Raw genomic sequence first — 20,004 nt, 5'->3', positions numbered from 1 at the left:
GGCCAGGGACACGACGGCGGTGCCGCAGGAGGCCAAGAGGAACCCTCATTTCTTGCCGTCGTCCGTGATGTCGCAGAAGGCAAGCGCTGACTTGACGCCTCTGACCCAGGCTGGCCAGTCTTGCAGACGGGTCATGTCGAAAGGCGACTGTGGCCCGAACCCAGGGGTGGTCGCCATTGTGCGCGTCAGAGTGGGTGGGAGAGAAGCGGTCTTGCCGGCTGGATCGCTCATGAATCGCTGCTGCTTCGCGTTCTCTCGGGCCCTCCCGACGGCCCGGCTCAGTTGCGGTTGAATCCCACCTTCGTCGCCACTATTGTGTAGTGGGTTGCCGCATGGATGGACGACGGACAACGACGTAGTGCATAGCACGCTTTATTCGGCACACAACAAGAACAAAGAACAACGGCCGGCAGGCCAACTATATACATATCCAGGGGAACACCTCTGGGTCCCATTGGCGGGTTTGAATCTCCCGCCTCGGTCCCATTGGTTCCCCCAGTGGAGGGACTAGGATCCTAGTCCCCATTGTTGTCCTGGGCTGAAGCTCAGGCATGTGCGCTGACCTCCGATGGCGGTCAGTGGACACAACACGCAATGAAGCCAAAAGAACATCCTATAGGACGTTTATGAGATCCTATGAAATGGCAGTCAAAGCCATTAAGAGAGTATTATGTGGCAAAGATTGCATCTGCAAGCTCATGCCCAGCCCAATTATTTAGAAAAATTTGGACTATGACTGTTCTGCCACAAGGCAGACCAAATGCTAGGGAACTAGATATTGGCTGTGAGGCTTTTGTGAGCTATTTCGCAGATAAGGTCTTGTCGCTCTGCCATGATCTCCCTGCCACAATTGAGACAGAGAGTGAACTCGAGGCTCCATGCATGTCTTCTAGTCAGGTTTTGGATTATTTCAGTCCACTCAACCTAGAGGAAGTTGACAAATTGCTTTCAGCTGTGTGCCCAACCACATGCAGCCTTAATCCATGCCCATCATGGCTAATTAAAGCCGGCCATGAAGGGTTTCAGGGTGCCCTAAGGGAGATTACTAATAAGTCCCTCACTGAGGGACTGTTCCCTAGGGCACGCAAGGAAGCAGTGGTCCACCCTCTCTTAAAACAACCATCTCTGGACCCTGCAGAATTGGCAAACTATCAGCTGGTCTCCAATTTGCCTATTTGGGCAAAATAATTGAGAGGCTGGTGGTGATACAGTTGCAGAGCTTTATGGATGACACTTCCATGTTAGATCCCTTCACCCAGGCCATGGGATGGAGACGGCACTGGCCACCCTCACGGGTGACCTCCAGAGACATCTGTATTGGGGCAGATCAGCGGTGCTGTTGTTGTTGGACCTGTCAGCCGCATTCAACATGGTTGACCATCAGCTACTAATCCACCACCTCGCCAACACTGGGATCCAGGGGCCTGCTTTGCAGTGTCTTGCCTACTTTCTACAGGGTTGGGGACAAAGGGTGGCATTAGGGGAACAGCTATCCTGAAGGCATCCGCTGACTTGCGGAGTGCCCCAAGGGTCAGTGCTTTTCCCGATGTTATTTAACATCTACATGTGCCCCCCTGCCCAGATTGCCCGGTGGCAGGGGCTAGGATGTCACCAGTATGCAGATGACACCCAGCTCTATCTGTTGTTGTGTGGTCAGTCCAACTCTAGACTGGAAGATCTGGACCTTCTACCGTCTTCAGATGATTAGGCAGTTGGTTCCCTTTCTTGAACGCAATGACCTGGCAACAGTGATCCATGTGATGGTCACCTTGAGACTGGACTACTGTAATGCTCTCTACATGGGGCTGCTCTTGTTGCAAATCTGGAAGCTACAGCTAGTGCAAAATGATTCAGCCAGGCTCCTGATGGATCTCCCTATACAGGAACACATCTATCCTGTGCTGAAAGCACTGCTCTGGCTGCCAATAGCATAATGAATTAACTTCAAGGTGCTGGTTCTTACCTTTAAAGCCCTATATGGTCAGGGGCCTACATACCTGAGGGACCGCCTTTCCCCACATGTCCCCCAGAGAGCACTGCATTCAGGGTCTTAAAACCACTTGGCCCTCCCTGACCCCAAAGATGCCAGGCTGGCCTCAACCAGGGCCAGGGCCTTCTCAGTGGTGGCCCCATACTGGTGGAACAAGCTCCCAGAAGATATCAGGGCCCTGTGGGACCTTCTACAGTTCCCCAGGGCCTGCAAGATGGAGCTCTTCCACCAGGCCTTTAATTAGGAGCCACATCCAACAGCTGAACTGTGGCAAGGCCCACTCCCTCTGGATTTACCATCAGTAGCCTGCACCAGCCAGCATAAATGGATTTGATCACCTGAACTCCAACTCTGATTATACTCCTCTGTGACCATTCCATCAAGACCTATTATGATCTCTGTGCAACACTACAGCTGCCTACTGTGATCTCTATGCAACATTACAACCACCGTCAATATTGCCACTAGCACTGTAATTGCTCAGCACCAATTATGATGTTTTATAATTGTGTTGTTTTATATGCTTTTAACTCTTTTATGTAAGCTGCCTTGAGCCTGCTCTAGCAGGGAGGGTGGGATATACGTTGTTGTTGTTGTTGACTGGAATCAGGCAACCTAGTCCAGGCCTATACTGCAACAGGATCCTGTAAAGCTCAAAACGGCTTTATTCAGATTGCAATATATGAAACACTAAGATTATAGACTAGGTTGTATCATGCTAGCATTGTTGCATGATAAATTTTAAGTTTTTAAAAGCTACATATTCTTCTTCTCAAAGAGAGTAGCAGATTTCAGTTCTCAGTGTGAAACTGCATGCTCAGCCCATCTGAATAATTAGGGCAAATTATTACCTTAAAAAAACTAATCCATGAACTCAGTTTCATTTGCATATATCCACCTTGTTTTATGCCTATTGTAGCAGAATTGTACTTGATATATCCTGAAATGTCACAGAACAGATATCAAAAAGACTGACCCTATTGTGCTGGTAATGATTTGAAAAACCAGCTGTACATTCTTGACTGTTTCACCCTGTTCACAGTCCAAGTTTGTTTGTCTTTTAACAAATAATAGAATAACAAATTATAATGTGTAGCGACATTTATTTGTATTTCTGTCGCACCCTGTCATAAAACCTCATGGCAGAATGTTCCTTTTATCTACAGTAGCTCTGGGCGTTAGTGAGTGACCCCCAATAAGCAATAAGTTCGATGACTGAGCATGAATTTTGGCCTGGTTCATCAATACAGCCATTTGGAAGCGCCCCTCTACACACATGCTTACTTAAGCGTAAGCCCCACTGAGTTCATCTGGAGTAAGCCCACTTGAGCTCTGACCTGGTTAATTTTGTTGTATAGAGGAGTGAGTGTTGCAAATTGATCCACTCCAGGTGTCAAACACCCTAGGAATGCCACTTGGAGCTGTGTACTTGATGCAAGTCAGGTAAAGGAATTCAAAATTCTTTGGGGGGAGCAATCAGACAGACTGCTCAAGTGTGGGAAAAGAGGCAACCGATAAGGGGTGAGACAAATACTCTAGGAATGGCCCTCAGTTGTAGTGTGGTGGGCAGAGGATGTACTTTAATGGGGATTGCACAGCCCCCTTGAGGCCACTAAAGTGCTGCAACACCCTGGAAAAAAGCAGAAAATTAATCCTCAATGTGAATGTGAACAGGCAGAACCTTGATAGGGGTGTGTGTAAATGTGAACTGATCGCACCAATAGAGTGATCATCAGAACATGCCATGACACCCATGGAAACCCAAAAGTGCTGCAGTCTGCTCAACTGGTTTAAAACAAAAACAGTAAAACCATTTTTACAAAGCGAAAGCCATTAAACACAAGCCACTGCATCAAAACAGCAGAAAACAAACATTGAGCAGCCTAAAATGATATTGTTTTAACAGACCTGAAACTAGAAGCTGGCACTGAAAAAGCCATATCTCTAGTTGCTACCCACCTTACCTCTGCAGGTGGGGAACAGAAACCAGGTCTTGAAAAGATCTTAACTGGAGAGCTGAGCCATTTGGGAGGAGGCAGTCCTTCAAGTACCCTGCCCCCAAGCCCTTAGAGCCTTCAAGGTGAGAACCAACACTGAATGGTACCTGGATGCAATATTGCAATTAAATAAAGAAAAAGGATGACAATGAATGAGTCAATAAGAAGCACAATGCAAGTATGGCTGACACATACAATAACACAAACACCTCTCACGTTTCTTACACGCCTTCAAACCACACAATCCAAACTGAAGCAGCTGAACAGCTCTTGAGCATGGTTTTTGCTTTCCAACTTTTTTTTGGCAGTCATGGATTAATTCTCTGAATATTGAAGTTCATGTGGCATCCCTTCTGCTTACAGATTAGGCACACCAAAGGAGGCACAGATAGGTTTACCCTTTGCCCAAGGTCAAACTGTAAGCCAGCAGCAACACTGCAGCCAGAACACAGGAAGCTTCAGATGGCTTTGTATTTTAATAATGAAGCTCCCTATCTGATAGAGATCAAAGAGATTCTGTCATGGTCTGTTTACTGAACATACTTCAGTCTCACAGAGGAAAGAAGAAAGAGTAGATGGGAATGTTCCCAGCCAGATCCCTTTGGTTGCAGTTTGCTGTTTGGACCTGCCTCTGTTCCTTCCAGGTCTGGCTCTCTCCCTCTGTCATGTGCTTATCTGATCTCCCATACATGCAGGTCAACAGCTTCAAATCTAATTACAGAGCTTCTCAAGCTGAGTGCACTGACCCATTCTGAATTCAATGATGTGAAAGGTTTTACAAGGTGTGATGAGTAGCAGTGCCTGCATGTCAGAGAGCAGGCACATCTCATCTCATTGGGAGAGGCACCACACTTGAACTTGGGTCATAGCACTGTTTCTCCTTTCCATGACACTCAGCAGCCTTGGGCATGTAATGCAGCTGTCTTCCAAAAAGGCCAAGAAGCTTTCTTGCTCAGCACTAAAAATCTCTCAAGTCTTCAACAGAGGTGAACTTTAAAAGAGGAGCTGATGCAAGTTTTTAAAATCTGTTCTTCAAAGTGACCACCTGTCCCCAGTGGGTGGGATTTCACAGTACCATAACATAACTTAATGACTGATTAAATTCATCCAGGCACTTCACTTTGTCTCACCCACTACATATCAGATTAATGGGAAAATATGGAAATCAATCAAATGAACCCTGAACTGACTCATAACTAAACAGATAGTACAAATTTCCTGCATAACTTAATTCCCCGTAAAAATGAACTCTCCCTATTCAGTTCTAACCCACTTTCAAATCCAGCATTAGACAAATGTTCAGCCCATTTAGCTTGCTGTTTACAGTAAAGCATTTAAGCACCATTCAATGTATATCTACATGCCAAATTAAAAAAAATACTTTCCCCTAGTACAGGGGTCCCAAAACTTTTAAGCCTGTAAGCACCTTTGGAATTCTGACATGGGGTGGTGGGCACAGCCACAAAATGGCTGCCACAGGAGGCGGAGCCCTCCACAAAATGTCAGAGATTAAGGTCATGCATAACTCTAATAGTAACTCTTCAACATTTTGGGCAGAAGCTTTGTTTAACAGGATGCCCTTTAAAATGAACGTATTTTTTTTAAAAAAAATTGCAAACACACAGCTTATCTTCAGTAACACAGTGAAGATCCTACTGCTGTGGTGGCAGCTGCTACCAAAGCAACTTCTTAAAATCTGCACAGCCAATCTCCAGTGGCCAATCAGAAGCCCTGCTGGGCAAAAGTCCCATCTGGCCCCACCCACTTATCAGGCACTGGGGAAGTATTGATGGGCACTGTGATGCATATGGGCACCCTGGTTGGGATCCCTACTCTAGTGGTTTGTGTTGCTTTGCATTGCTTTCTAGTGCCACATTGTTACCCCTGCCAGCATAAATTTAAAAAGCTGAATTGCTGCCTTCAGTTTCTGGGGGAATTTAGCTAAATGGCAGGCCTCAGTGAGAGGTGGGATATTAAGCAAGGATCTGCTACCTATGTTTACAGGGATCGTTCCCTTTAAGAGAACTCTCAATAACCAGACAGTTGCTTAACCAAAAGGGTTGTTTTTATTAAAAATAAAATCCGAATAAAATGCACACATACAGAAACAAAACACACATTAAATCATACAAACAAGTAATGGAAGCACAGAGGTGAGCGGGAATAATAGGGGGTGTTGGGGAACTATACTTTACCTATCCAGGAGATCAGGAGTCCATGGAGCAGAGACTGTGAAGATGGAACATGACCCAAACAAAGTTTGGGGGTGTACTGCCAGTAGGCGCCCATGGCAGACACACAGCTCTGAGTGCTATTTTTATAGGGAAATGGTGTCCTGAGGCAGTCGGACATTTGTGCCTCAAAATAATTCCAAAAAAAGGCTTTGCCAGGATAGACAAAAGACCTGTAAAACATGGTCCCGTTCACACTCACCGATTTGGTCCAGGAGCGGGACAATTTGGGGCTGGATCAAACCAGCGCGATCACACCACAACATCTGGGAAGCGTCCGGCTTCTGTACCCAAACTGTCCCTTTCCTGGGATGAGCCAGCGCAAACTGAACCACCTACTTTGGTGGTTCAAATGGACGCGCCGCGGCAAACCGGGCGTTTGATCGCTGGTGCGTCCTTGCGCCGGCACAACCCCGGGCCGGAGCTGAACTGCGCATGCTCGGACATGCGCAGTTCAGCCGGCCCCCGGTTAGGGCTGTGTTTTCTCCCCAGCGTTTGATCGCGCCGGGGAGAAAAGGCGGCGCGGCCGGGGGATCCGTGGGATCCCGCCGCGCCGTGTCAACATTGGCGCGGCTTTTCAAAGCCACGCCTTAAAGAGGCCGTGTGGCAGGGGCCATGTGACAGTTTGCATGAGAGTTGAGGTCTGGTGTAAACTAAGGTGTTTATGTGCTTCTGATAAGATTAGCTAAAAGTGTCTGTGAATGGCTGAATAGCATTCCCAGGAATGGACAAAGAAGAACAGGAGATGTTCTTAGGAGGGTTTTTTTGGATGTAAAATAGGGTTTGGGCTGAAACTCTGGTTGCTTCCTCCAGTGATTCAGAGGGCTAATTGCTTGCTAATTAAACTAATCTAAAAGAAACAATGCTTTTGTATTAGGTAGGAAAGGTGATAGACATTGGGAGTTGTTATTGTAAAGGAAATGTGAGAAACAGAAACTGAGAGGAGGCTGAGAGGATTAGTGGTCCAGGTTGAATGCTGTTAGCTCTGGGGCAAGGCGGGCCCATTGTTCGGCGCATGCAGATGTCAGGGTGGAGGGGAAGTCGCAGCTGTCAGAACAAGATTGCATGTGCTCCCCAGGGCCACTGCCTAGGCATGATTATGGGGCTTGTCAGTTCTGGTGTCCATCTTTGTGTCCACATGTCAAGTTGCCTGGTATATAGACTCCTGGGGTACCACTGTGGGGTCCGTTGCTGGTTGAAACAACCCCTCCTGAGAGACAGGGGGTTGGCATACTTACAACATTTGTCATTATCAATCACCCTTAATCAATTGTTGTCGATAACCTACAATCCTAACCTCTTCTACATTCAGCAGTAACTTTGTTCACCCTTGTTCGTTGTACATCTGAATTACTGGCTGGCTGTAGTCCAAGACACCACTGATTAGTAAGAAAAAGAGGTATCCATGTAAGATATCCATGGTGGCTTGGCTAGATTAATCAACAATAACAGTGTGTTTTGAAGTTCAGATACATGTAGGCCGTGAGGAACAGCTGCCTTTGGAGAAAGATGAAATTTTATTTTATGCAAAAAGGGCATAAATGGCAATCTTTCTTCTTCTCCAGGATGTTTGCCCATTTAGACATTCTCTGAACAGTCTTATTCAGCTCTCCAATACTGTATCCATGTGAATCATCTATTCTTTGTTCTCCATGACCTCTGAATCTTGCCCAGGGAACCTAAGCATTCAATGCGTGTTTTCTACAATTGATATATATTCAAATCTCTTTGCATTGTAGTTCTGCAGTACTGTTTTCTTTCCAGTTTCATTTCTTAAGCTTTGTTTTCTTTCTCTTTCCTGTCTGTCTGTCTTCTTTACCTGCAACCTGCTCTCTGAACTTGGGGCCTCATCGCTCCCCTGGTTGGATCACGTATGGACAGGGAAGGCCGTATGGTGGTGTTATCCCTTGTACTGGGGCTCTCAGAACAGGACGACTTTGCCAATATACCTGATCTACAAGCTACCGGCAACCAGCAGAACCAGAACTCTCAGGGGGACAAGAGGTATGAGGAGGAGAAACGGGGGTTTCAATGGCAGCAAACAACGAGAGGAAAGAAAGCCTTATGAGGAGGCTTGCATCATACCCCTTGAAAGTGGAAGGCTTGTGCAGGAGAAGCCCCACTGTTGGTCCTGATGGCCCAGGTGTAGCGACATGTCCCCTTCCTGCTTAGTACCTCATTCCGCCTCTGATAGCCAGGTCCCTCTTGATGGGAGGTGTTGGAATGTCTTTCCTGCACCTTTCTTTCCTGTGTATACTATGCTGGGAACATACGTTTCTATAACTCCTTATCTTTGTATCTCTCTTCAGCTCCATCCAATTCCATCTCTTCCCAGTCTCAATAATAGATGTAATTGGAGTGGGCATGCCTTATTAGAAGCATATCTGGTAGAGACATGGGGTGGTCCAGTGTTCTGGGTTGAGAAAGGTCTCTCTGGCAGTGCTATCTATAAGTAGCGAGGCCTCCAAATAAAAGACATTTATTTTTCCTCTGTGGAAAGGTTCCCCAAAGTTTCAGGAAGCCTGAAATAAGTACACAGTGGATTTTCAAAAAAAGGTACCATACAATCTCCTTTCACTCTCCATGGTCCTGAAAAAGAGCATGAATTCAATTGAGAAGTAATTTTCTCCCCAATTGCCCTTTGGTGAATATGATCTCTTATGGTCACGTGTACAATATCAGATTGGAATTTCCTGATCTTGGAAATGGGAACGGGGACTTGCAATCAAAATGCTGAGGACAATGCTTCGTAGCAGTTCCATAACTCAAATGCCTCACTCCACCATGTCTCTTCCATAAATATAGTAGAGACTGGGGACTTCCAGATTACCTATATGGAAGTAGCATAAAGTATACTCAGAATGTGTCAGCACTAGCAAGCCCAACAAGCACTGGCCCTAACCCTATTTCCATCAGTGTCCCCTCTGCTGAAGTACACCCTGATAACCAAGTCCTACACTATAAGATGATTAATAATCAGAATGAGGTCATGGCTGACAAAAAAACACACATATATATGGCATATTCTTCTACTGAAGATGCAATTATCAATACCATCTCTGCCTATTCTGAGCTACATAGAGTACACTGTCATTAAATGTAGGATGCTTTCTGTGGAGCAATAATAGTGTCTCATCCCCAGCTTTCTCTGTCCCGTATGCTCCCTTACTTGGCTAATAGGATCTAACAGGGTCATGTTGTGTGAGTCAGAATCTCGGCAATGGGAGGGGAACTTCCTGGGTAGAGGCAGAGGCTTCAAACAATTCCACGTGTGTGTTAAATTCCATCTCTGGAGGAGAGGAGGTGTGAAGGAGCAGATTTCACATGATGGGTTCATTAATTAAATAGCATTGTTCTCACTTGCCAGCTATTTTCAACTTGCTGTGGCTATATTCCTCTACATATCCTAGCACTTCCTGTCTGATTGACCAACTGCTCCACTTGTGCTTTTCCAAACTGCAATTTTAAGTAGGTAGATGAAGAGGCCAGCCACTGAAACCAGTGGGAGTATCACTTGTGAGCCCATGCCCAGACTATACACCATCCATCAGGAAAGCTCCCCTGCATCGTCAGGTCTCCCGAGTCCCAGCTCAGTGAGCATGCCCTCTTGGGTTATGGACTCAGCTTCAGTAATAAGAACACCTGCATGTGTTTAGTGCATCCATTGCATAATGATTCCAGCAACTCAAGGACAGAAGAAGGTGAGCAAGTATAAAATGCAGACCTTACAGGCATTTTGAGAGGGCTGAATATGAAGATCACTCCTTGTTTCACGATATCAAGGGCATGTAAGTAAACCCATTGAGAGAGATCTGTGTAAAGCATCAGTGAGGACAAATATGGGACACAAAACATCTCTACTTATTACAGGCTCTGGCCTTCATTGTGTACCTGTATTTTAGGACATGCAGCATGAAAATGTGGTAAAGGCTGCAAAGCATCTTGCAACATGCATGCAGTTGCCTTTGGGAAGGCATCTAGCATTACAGAGCAGAAATGTGGGGCTTATTCTTAATGTTATTTTTTCTACAAAAATATTCATAATTTTGTCAAGAATCTTTCTAATAATAGCCACATTAATGCATGAGTCATGGAGCCCTTTGTTCACATGTTAAGATACATGTGAAAAGGATCACTGCATAAAACATTTGTTCAGAATGTCTAGGCTGCATATGTTTGATTTTTCATTACTCAGACTCTCCTTTAACTTTCATAACCCCAGCACCAGAAGAATAGAAACTGATTCAGTTTATTTGCTAACACTGGGCACAAAAATGCACTGATGTTTATTTGCCCTCTCATTGGGCTACATTCAGACAAGTAGGAGCAATGTAGACACCTGAAACTTTCTGCTGGAGAGAGTGGGAAAGCTTATTCTCTTTCATAAACTGTTAGGTAGCAGGGTTCAGACTCTAGGTAACAGGAGGCACCTGTCAGTAGTTTCCACACTATTAAGCCCTGCATTATGATCAGCTCACTGAAGTCACTAAGAAATATGGAAAAATAAAGAGACAACTGTGGGACAGTTGCCTTAGAATTACTGCATAGTAAGCTTTTAAGTGGAATCCACCCCAAGTCAGATGGTTTTGCCTTGCTGCATGAAGCAGAGTAGCATATTAACAACAATGATAATTTTTGCTGTTAAGTTGAAAGTATGACTGCTTTAAATCCATGGTACCAAGTCCCAGAACATATTTAATGACTTTCTTAATTGCATCTTTCTGGGACAGACACATTAGACCATATCTATAAGGACATAAACTCACAGGACCATTGTATAATGGCTACATATATGTTTGGGTTGAGTTGGATCTAGCTAGATTTGACCACATGGTGAAATGGACTTGTGGTGCTTTATCATGCAGCAGGCTTTCTACTCAATCATGCTGAACGCATCACCACAAAGCTGCAGAACTCTGAATTGTATAGTGGTGCAAAGACTGTGTGTTGGACACATGGTGAATGTACCAAACTCCGTAAATTCCCTGCATGCTTGTTTGTCATGTGAATGGACCTCTGTTTACAGTACCAGCCACTAACCATGTAGAGAGGGTTCTCCTGGTATCACCTACTTGAATAAGAGAGATTGTAGAGACATCCATTTAAATGGGATTATGACTTCATGTCCTGCTAGAGACACAAAAACACATTGATACAATTGAATGACTCAAAAGAGAAATGCTGATACTATATGCCTGGGCAGACCGAACAAGTTCATCCTAACCTAAAATGTTGTTCAAACACCACATAATCTTGGTGCAGCATAATTCATAGGGATATGATCTGTTCATCTGTCAGTGCCACAGATGCTCAGCTTCTCGCTCTGCTCCATGCACTCAGTGTTTCTCCTACATTTGATATCAGAAGGTAAGTGAATCAGAAAAGACTAGTTGCCACTTACTTTTCTCCTTTCTTGTTTTCCCGTGAGACCTAGATTGTACATTCCTGAGGTGACATGATAGATGCAGAAAAGCCCCATGGTTTGGTTCCCTATCTCAGTCACTGTCACACTCTGCTCACATGATAACATTGTTCTTTTCTACATCCGTGTTGCCCCAGCCACCATCATCTTATAGGAAGAAATAATGTGATCAGCATAAGATGATGTGATCAGAGCTTAGTCTGCTAGTGAAGCGGCCTGTGATGGAGCCGTGGGGAGGGGGGAGGGGGCAACTGCTGCCACCGCTGTTACGTCTGATTTGGGCCTTAGTTTCAGGCCCCGTATCTCTCAAGCGATTTCCCTTCTCATTTTCTAACAGGAGCATTTCTCCACCTGCTTGAACTCCACTTGTGTGTGACTTCTCTGCTTCCTCTACTCTACCGCTTCTGTCTTTTCTGTATCCCCTCTGCATCCCCCTCCCTTTCCACACACTTCCCTGCCTGCCTGCCTGCCTGCCTGCCTGGCCCATGAAATGTTGATAGCTGCAGAATGGTTGTCAAGGGGGCTGGTGGTGTCGTTAGCTAGAGCTTGTGGGGCAAGTGCATTCAGATCTCTTTTACTTCAGTCTGTCCCCTCCCAGGACTCTGGTTTGCAGTCAACACCTGGTGTCGTCCTATCCTGTACCCCACTGTAATATCTCCTCCAGCCACCTTGCACTTTCTCTTCTTCTTCCTTCTAGCGCTGCTGCTACTGTCGCACCCGGCCTTTCCCTATTGTCAGTCTTGGCAACTCCAGTTCAGTGCCTTGTTTTGTGTGCGTGGTGGCAGCTTCTGCCTCACTAATATGTGCGTATGTGTTTATTTCTTTTTTCCTCCTCCCCATTTCCCTTCTGTCAGGAGGCAGCCTGCAGCCCATGTGGCAGAAGATCTTCTTCTTCTTCCTCCTCCTCCTCCTCCTCCTCCTCTCTCTCCTTGTCTTGTGACTTCTGTAGCACTAACTAACCCCACAGACAGCTTTGCTGCTGATCCAGTACTCTGGGATTGCAAAAATAACTCTGAATTTGTCATACCTCCTGACAGTCAATCTCTCTCTCTCTCTCTCTAACTTGGTTTTTCATCTTTAGCTATTTCAGTCCCCTGTATCTGTGCATGCATATGCCAGTCTGTATGCCAGTGTACACCAGCATGTCTGGAACTCTGCATGTGTCTGTCTGCCCCAGATTATAATCTTTGAGTCCACCATTTCCTACTACTTGTGTATGGGTATGCTTGGCCTCTGTGTATGCTGCTCTTTTTCTGTGTGTGTTTTTCTGGATATGTATCAGTATGCCTCAACACATGTATGGTGTGTATGCATAACAGTGTGCTGTGCCTGTATTTTGGATGTGAAATGTTCACTGGTGTGTGCTGGTCCATCTCTTTCTGGTTATCATAACTTCTGACACTTTGTGAAATATCAACAGGTATCTGTATCAAATCAATATCTTGGGGGGGTGTTTCTTTTCCTTGATCAGCTTCTCTTTGACATTATTTTTGTGCCTCTAAACAATTTGTCTCTCTATGTGCTTTTCAGGCTTCTTTTACATATCCTATAGAAAACTTCAGTGAGTAAGGCCCAGCTGGCTGCAATCTAAGTTTGACACTGCCTGCCACTGTCTATTTAAAAAATGATAGCCTTGTCCAATGGTGGGCCTCAGCATAGAATGATGAGTTTTCCACTGGGATGTGTGAAAATGTTTGTGTGTCCCCACATTTACCTGTGAATCCATCTCTGTGTGGGCAGTACTGTTTATTATCTATTATCTATACAGCATTTGATAATATGAAAAATGCTGTGTAATTCTTATTTATCCTTACAAATAAGCTATGAGGTAGATTAGACAGTGATTGGTCCAGGGTGATCCAATGTGGTTTTTTCTGGCATTGTGAAGAATTTAAACCTGATTCTCCCAGATTCATACCATTCAAAACACCATGGCGGGGCTACCCAACATAATCATACTTCTTCCACATGAATCTGCCTTAACAGAGCAGGTGTTTGAACCTAAATTACACATTCCAACTATTCACAAACAAGCTGCCCACCCCATCTCAAGTTCGAATCTCCACTCTGCTGTGGAAGCTTAGTGGGTGACATTCTCAGCCTAACTCGCCTCATAGGGTTGTTGTGAGGATAAAATGGAGGAGACAGTGAAATAAACTGTTTCAAGTCCCTTTTGTAGAGAAAGGTGGGATATAAATGAAGTAAATAAATATTAAATGAAGCTGAAGGTGGAGCACAGATAAAAGGTAGGTTGGTAGATGGGTGGGTGGGAAGGAGAAAAGGAAGCAGGGAAATGTGAGGATATGGGTTTTGCCTCGTGAAGGAAAAAAGGAAATAGTGTGGGGAAGGGGATACAGGGGAAAACGAAGTGCCCCCTTCAGCTTTTTTTGAGTTCCCCACTGCACAACTGGGCTATAGTTTTCCTGGGTAGGGGCTGCCAGAGGGGGAAAAGAAAGAAGGCTGAAGGGGGGGGCAGATATAGGTAGGTTTGTTGGTAGGTGGGAAGGAGAGCAGGAAGCAGGGAAAGGGGAGTGGCTGTGGGGGCTTTCAAAGAAGGAAAAGAGGAAATAGGGGAGGGGAAATGAGATGCCTTCAACAAGCCCTTATGGGCCCCCTGCTTATAATTTTATATTAATGTCTTGGTCTTCGTATGTCTATGCTGTATGTCAGTCTGTTTCTAACTGTGACCACTTGTCTCTTTGTAAATCTATGGCCAGTGTATTTCTATGGGCAATGAACAGGGTTATGTCACTTTTGTCTGTACCTTTCTGGCATTGTGCTTCCTGCCAGCTCTTTCTCCTGGCTTACTTCTTTCTCCTGACTTCCTATAAGTTCCCAACTTATGCCCAGATGAAGCAATGCACCCGTTATACCCAGTGAAGTTCCTCATTGTTATGAATTCTCCCAACATTATCAAAAGCAAGGTCACCGACACATTACATAGAGCTTTGAAAGAAACACATATCATGCTGGGGTCATCTGGTAGCTGGCAGAGGCACAGACTGCTCAGATCTGAGCTCACTATGGACACCTGTTGAAATCAGGGATGTTTGACATATGGAAGAGGAGTAGCCATGGGAATGTGAATGTGTTCTGATGAAGGCGTGTGTGTGTTTATGAGACAGAGTTTCTGCTTCCTTTATTGGATTAGTTGTTCATAGCCGTGCTGTTATGGGGGCACAATGAAAGACAGTGTATAAAGAAGGTTTCCAGAGGGACTGGCACATGGCTATTTTGTTCTGTAGGATAAATCAAGGTAGCTACGAAAACAAGTCTACTTTACATCATTAGTGATGTCACATGGCTCTGTGAGCACAGTCAATTGATGATAAGCCAATACAGCATTGACAGGTCCATTTGGTGAAAGACAAAGCACTCCCAAGTCTCTTAAATTGACAGGACCATAGACCTGGCCTGACACAGACAAACCAGATCCTGGCCCCGGTCACATGGGCAGGAAACTGCAGAGGAGAAGCGTGGCTGTTTGCCCTGGGGCAAACTACTGCGCAGTTACGTGATCAGACCTCCTGTGGAGGTACCGTGGAGGTACCGTGGAGGTTCCATGGCAAGGGAGAGGTGCCGATCACAGGACAAGCCGGCGCACAACGAAGAAGCGCGCCCCACGGCAAACTGTTTTTTATTTTTGTGTACATGACAAATGTGCATGCTCCGTTGGGTGCGCATGCGCATCCACAGAGACTTGGACAAAAAAAACACACCTTATTTGCAAGGGGACATGGGCGGGCGCCGGATGCCACCGGAAATGCGATCAGATGCCCGCCCTTGCCCCGCAGTTTTTTGCCACGCAGTTTTGGCTGGAAGCCTCGGTTGAGCCACGGGAGTGCTACGCTTCCCAGATGTGCTGGTGAGATCGCGCCCGGAAACTCCGGCTGTTTTCCGTCTCACTTGTGTGGCTTCTGTTACGTGTGACCGCAGCCCCTGTATATTTCATGCTGGTCCTTTTGCTGGGGCACCATGAGACATCCCTTTAATGCCCTGCGCTCAGGTTCCCTGTTCTGCTTACGTAGAGGCTGGCAGAGAAACCATCTGGCCATACGTCATCTCAGCAATTGCCTGTCAAGGAGAGCAAACAAAGGCGGTTGCCTCTTTGTGAGAAGAAATGTTTGTTTTCTGAGAAGGTTAATGGGCTGGAAATGCAGAAAGGGAGTTTGCAGGAAACACCAGCATGGACCCCAGCCCACGGTTCCTCCGCACTCTCTGTCTGGCTGGATCCCCATCTACATTTTGGGTCAAAACCAGCTGATAAGTGCACATTATATAACTAGATCCAAAATACTCAGAGAAGGACAAATGAAGAACAGTTGGGGGGGAGGTTCCATCCAAATGGAAAGGGACGTGATAATCTCAAACTAGAGCAGTGGGAGATGCTGGGCAAGAATGAAGTGACATGGATTGATATTTATTATTATTTATATACAGCAATGAAGTCTAACATACATGGCACTTTACCACAGAAAAGACAAGTTCCTCCCCTAAGACATTTGCAGGCTAAATCGTAAACAGTAAAGGAGGGAGGATTTCTAAGTCCAAAAGAAAATAAATGCTGAAGAGGTAAGAATGAGATGTTCTAGGAGAGGACCCATATTCAAAGGAATTGGTTGCAGATCAACACATAGATCTTGCTGTTTTTAAAAAGTGTGCCTTGTGCAATGGTTGCAGACCTCTGTTCCTTTGTGTGTGTTTTCTTCCTATCTTGAACATTATGCCTCTTTTATACCCAGTGCAGATACATATATTTTTCTTCTCACCTGCAGGTTACCTTCAGGTGGCAAGGCAGTGAACACAGCACCTGTGCCAGGACAGATGCCGCATGATGAGACTGACCACAGAACAGAGCCTCACTCATCCGTCTCAGATCTTGTAAACTCCCTGACCAGTGAGATGCTGATGGTGAGTGCAGTCAGGTTTGTCCCAGTTCGGGGACAGCTCTACTTTAAATTTCTCATGTTTCCTTCTCTTAGAAGAAGCAGGGCTGGGTATGGACTGAGTCCAAAGGAAATGAAGCTGCATGTTTTTAAACAAGACATTCAGTCTCCCCCTCCTAGGACAGTTAATGAGGCTAAGGTTTAATCTGGTGTTGCTCTGCATCCATAACTAATTGAGTTTCAGATCCAGTGAAAAACAAGGTTTCTAAAACCATCCCTTCATGGTCTTGATCATTCATAAATTGATGAAACGTTAGGTTTGCAAAGGTTTCCTGGAACATAGTTTCTTAATAGGGAAGGTGCACTTTTTATCTAGAAATTCCCCAGCCTCCTGCTGGTGCACAACTGCACAAGCCTCTTGTGGATGAATCTCAATCATGAACCATGGAAGAGGAAACCTTACTGAAAGGCATATATTCTTGTGAGCAGAATCTACCAGCCTTGAATCTATCAGCCATGCCAGACCCATCTGTTTTGATTCAGGACTATGGATCTGAAACTACAGCCTCTAGACCTTGGGTCTCCGTTTGCTTTGCATCAGCAGAAGCTAACAGAGTTTACCAGGTTCTGACATTTGCCCTGTTCAGATCAACAGAATGAGAAGCCTCCTCTCTCCACTGTGTCTTTATAATCTTACTGACAATGAGAGTTGGGAAGAACATACATCTGGGATGGTCTGTAGGGTTGCCAACCTCCAGGTGGTGGCTGGAGAGCTCCTGGGATGACAACTGATCTTGAGGTGACAGAAATCAGTGACTCTGGAGGAAACGGCAACTTAAGAAGGTGGATTCTGTGGCATTATACCCCACTGAAGTCCCTCCCCAAACTTCGCCCTTCTCATACTCCACCCCAAAGTCTCCAGGTATTTCCCAATCCAGAACTGGCAACCTGTCAGCTATGCTGCCATGGGGGTTGGAGTGTCCTTTCAGTGTCTGTGTAAATTGCTTTCGCATTCCTCCCTCTGCTTTGCGCTGAAATGCTTATCTCTAAAGAAGTACAGGTGGTGGGGTGTGTTGTCTGCCTTCCAGGCAAGCTGTGGGTGCCGCACAATTCCCAGCTTCGCCTAGTAACACTTGCCGAATCTAGCCCGCACGCGGGAGGGTGCCTAATTGGCCAGCGCAGTGGGGGGGGGGTGCATACGAATGCCCTATATCTCATTAGGTTCAAGAGGCAACTGCTATTCTTAACAGTGACTGTGTTAATGCATCTATGGCTCTTCAATAAAAGTATAACCTTTCTAAAGAAGTGTGTACTCCGTAGTTGGCTGTGGGTTCTGACACAACCCTAGATACAACATACACACAGCCATGTTTGCAAATAGGTTAAAAGTGGTGGAGCAGAGATTTTAATTCAAATCTCTTTGGAAAATCTGTTCGTACATTAGAGCCATATGGGAATTCTTAACTATATTTTACAATACTAAAGACTGTTGAGCATTGATCTTAAGCACATGTTTTTAAAATACTAAGGGTAGAAGGGCAGATCAGCCACCAGGGAAACCAAAGCTCAGTATGAGTTGGGTCTGGCCAGGGGGGCTCGCTACAATAAGGAAAAGCTTCTACATGTACATGAGAAGCAAACGCAAAGAAAAAGAGGCAACTGGACCACTTTTGGGAGTAGAAGGAGAAACTCTGGTGGAGGACAGAGAAAAAGCAGACAGGCTTAATGACTTTTTTGCCTCTGTTTTCTCCAAGAAGAACTCGAGGCCATCTAGAGATGGTATAGGACATAACAGGACACAGGAGTGTCCAGTTGACATTGACAGGGAGGTTGTGGAGAGGCACCTGGCTGCACTGGACGAATACAAATCCCCTGGGCCAGATGGTGTGCACCCGCGAGTGCTCAAAGAACTGTCTAATGAACTTGCAGAGACTCTGTCCATCATCTTCAAGGCCTCCTGGAGGACTGGGGAGGTGTTACAAGATTGGAGAAGAATGAATGTTATCGCAATCTTTAAGAAAGGGAAGAAGGACGCCCTGGGAAACTACAGGTTGGTTAGTCTGATCGACTGGGAAGTTATTAGAACAGATTTTAAAGGGATCGATCTGTAAGCATCTGAAGGACCACTTAGTGATCCTGGGAAGTCAGCATGGTTTTGTCCTCAACAGATCTTGTCAGACCAACCTGGTTTCCTTCTTTGATCGTGTGACGAGCTTACTGAATCATGGGAACTCTCATTGATGTGATTTACCTGGATTTCAGTAAAGCTTTTGATATGGTTCCCCTTGACATTCTGCTGGGCAAACTGGAAGACTGTGGGCTGGACTATAGGACAGTTCAGTGGATAGGGAACTGGTTAGAGGACCACACCCAAAGAGTGGTGGTCAATGGCGTTTCATCAGATTGGAGGGAGGTGTCCAGCGGGGTGCCACAGGGCTTGGTTTTGGACCTGGTACTTTTCAATATTTTTGTCAATGATCTGGATGAAGGGGTAGAAGGGCTACTCATTAAATTGGGAGGAGTAGCAAACACCCAAGAAGATAGAGTTAAAATTCAACAAGACCTGAATACTCTGGAGAAGTGGGCAGTTGCGAACAGGATGCAATTCAACAAAGATAAATGAACAGTTACATCTGGGCCACAAAAATGTCAAGCACAAATCAAGAAGAGGCTGGATGGGGGATATGTTTCTGAGGAGCAGTGTATGCGAAAGAGATCTTGGGGTAAGGGAGGACTGTAAACTGAATATGAGCAATCAGTGTGATGCGGTGGCAAAAAAGGCAAATTCGGTCTTGGGTTGTATCTTTTAATTTTAGGCCATGGCATCGAAATCACAGGAGGTCATAACCTCTCTGTATACTGCCTTGGTCAGGCCGCACCTTGAGAGTACTGTGTGCAGTTCTGGAGGCCTCACTTCAGAAATGATGTGGACAAAATTGAGAGGGTGCAGAAGAGAGTGACGAGGATGATCAGGGGTCAGGAGACTGAGCCCTACGAGGAAAGGCTAAGGGCCTTGGGAAAGTTTAGTTTGAAGAAGAGGAGATTGGGTGGGGGATATGATTGCTCTCTTTAAATATTTGAAAGGCTGTCATTTGGAGGAGGGCAAGGAGCTGTTCCAGTTGGCAGCAGAGGATAGGACCTGAAGCAACGGGTTTAAATTGCATGCAGAAAGGTATCGGCTGGATATTAGGAAAAACTTTTTCACGGTCAGAGTGGTTGAAAGGTGGAATCAACTGCCTAGAGAGGTGGTGAGCTCCCCTTCACTGACAGCTTTCAGGAAGAGGCTGGATGAATATTTGTCAGAGGTGCTTTAGGCTGGTCCTCCATTGGGCAAGGGATTGCACTAGATGGTCTGTATGGCCCCTTCCAACTCTATGATTCTATGATATTGATTTTAAGCAGTAAAAAACAGCTTGTTTTTCATTTATAGGTGGTTGCCTAACATAAAAAGCAACCATCTATGATAAACCATAGATAT

The 20,004-nt window shown here is 45.5% G+C and overlaps 1 protein-coding gene across 1 annotated transcript in view; it reads left to right on the top strand.

Annotated features, from left to right (window-relative positions):
* The window catches only part of LOC107112034, a gene marked incomplete at both ends in the record, with an annotated part of 130,145 nt that extends 113,594 nt beyond the window's left edge, over window positions 1-16,551 (top strand). The window contains 2 exons of the mRNA XM_015413099.1: window positions 8,100-8,222; window positions 16,416-16,551. Coding sequence (XP_015268585.1) covers window positions 8,100-8,222; window positions 16,416-16,551 — 259 coding nt within the window. The remainder of the gene's footprint in view (window positions 1-8,099; window positions 8,223-16,415) is intronic.
* Window positions 16,552-20,004: the final 3,453 nt, after the last annotated feature.

This window comes from Gekko japonicus, unplaced genomic scaffold, assembly GCF_001447785.1.
Source record: "Gekko japonicus isolate JY-2015 unplaced genomic scaffold, Gekko_japonicus_V1.1 scaffold3207, whole genome shotgun sequence".
NCBI lineage: Eukaryota > Metazoa > Chordata > Lepidosauria > Squamata > Gekkonidae > Gekko > Gekko japonicus.
This window is presented reverse-complemented; position numbering and strand designations above follow the sequence as displayed.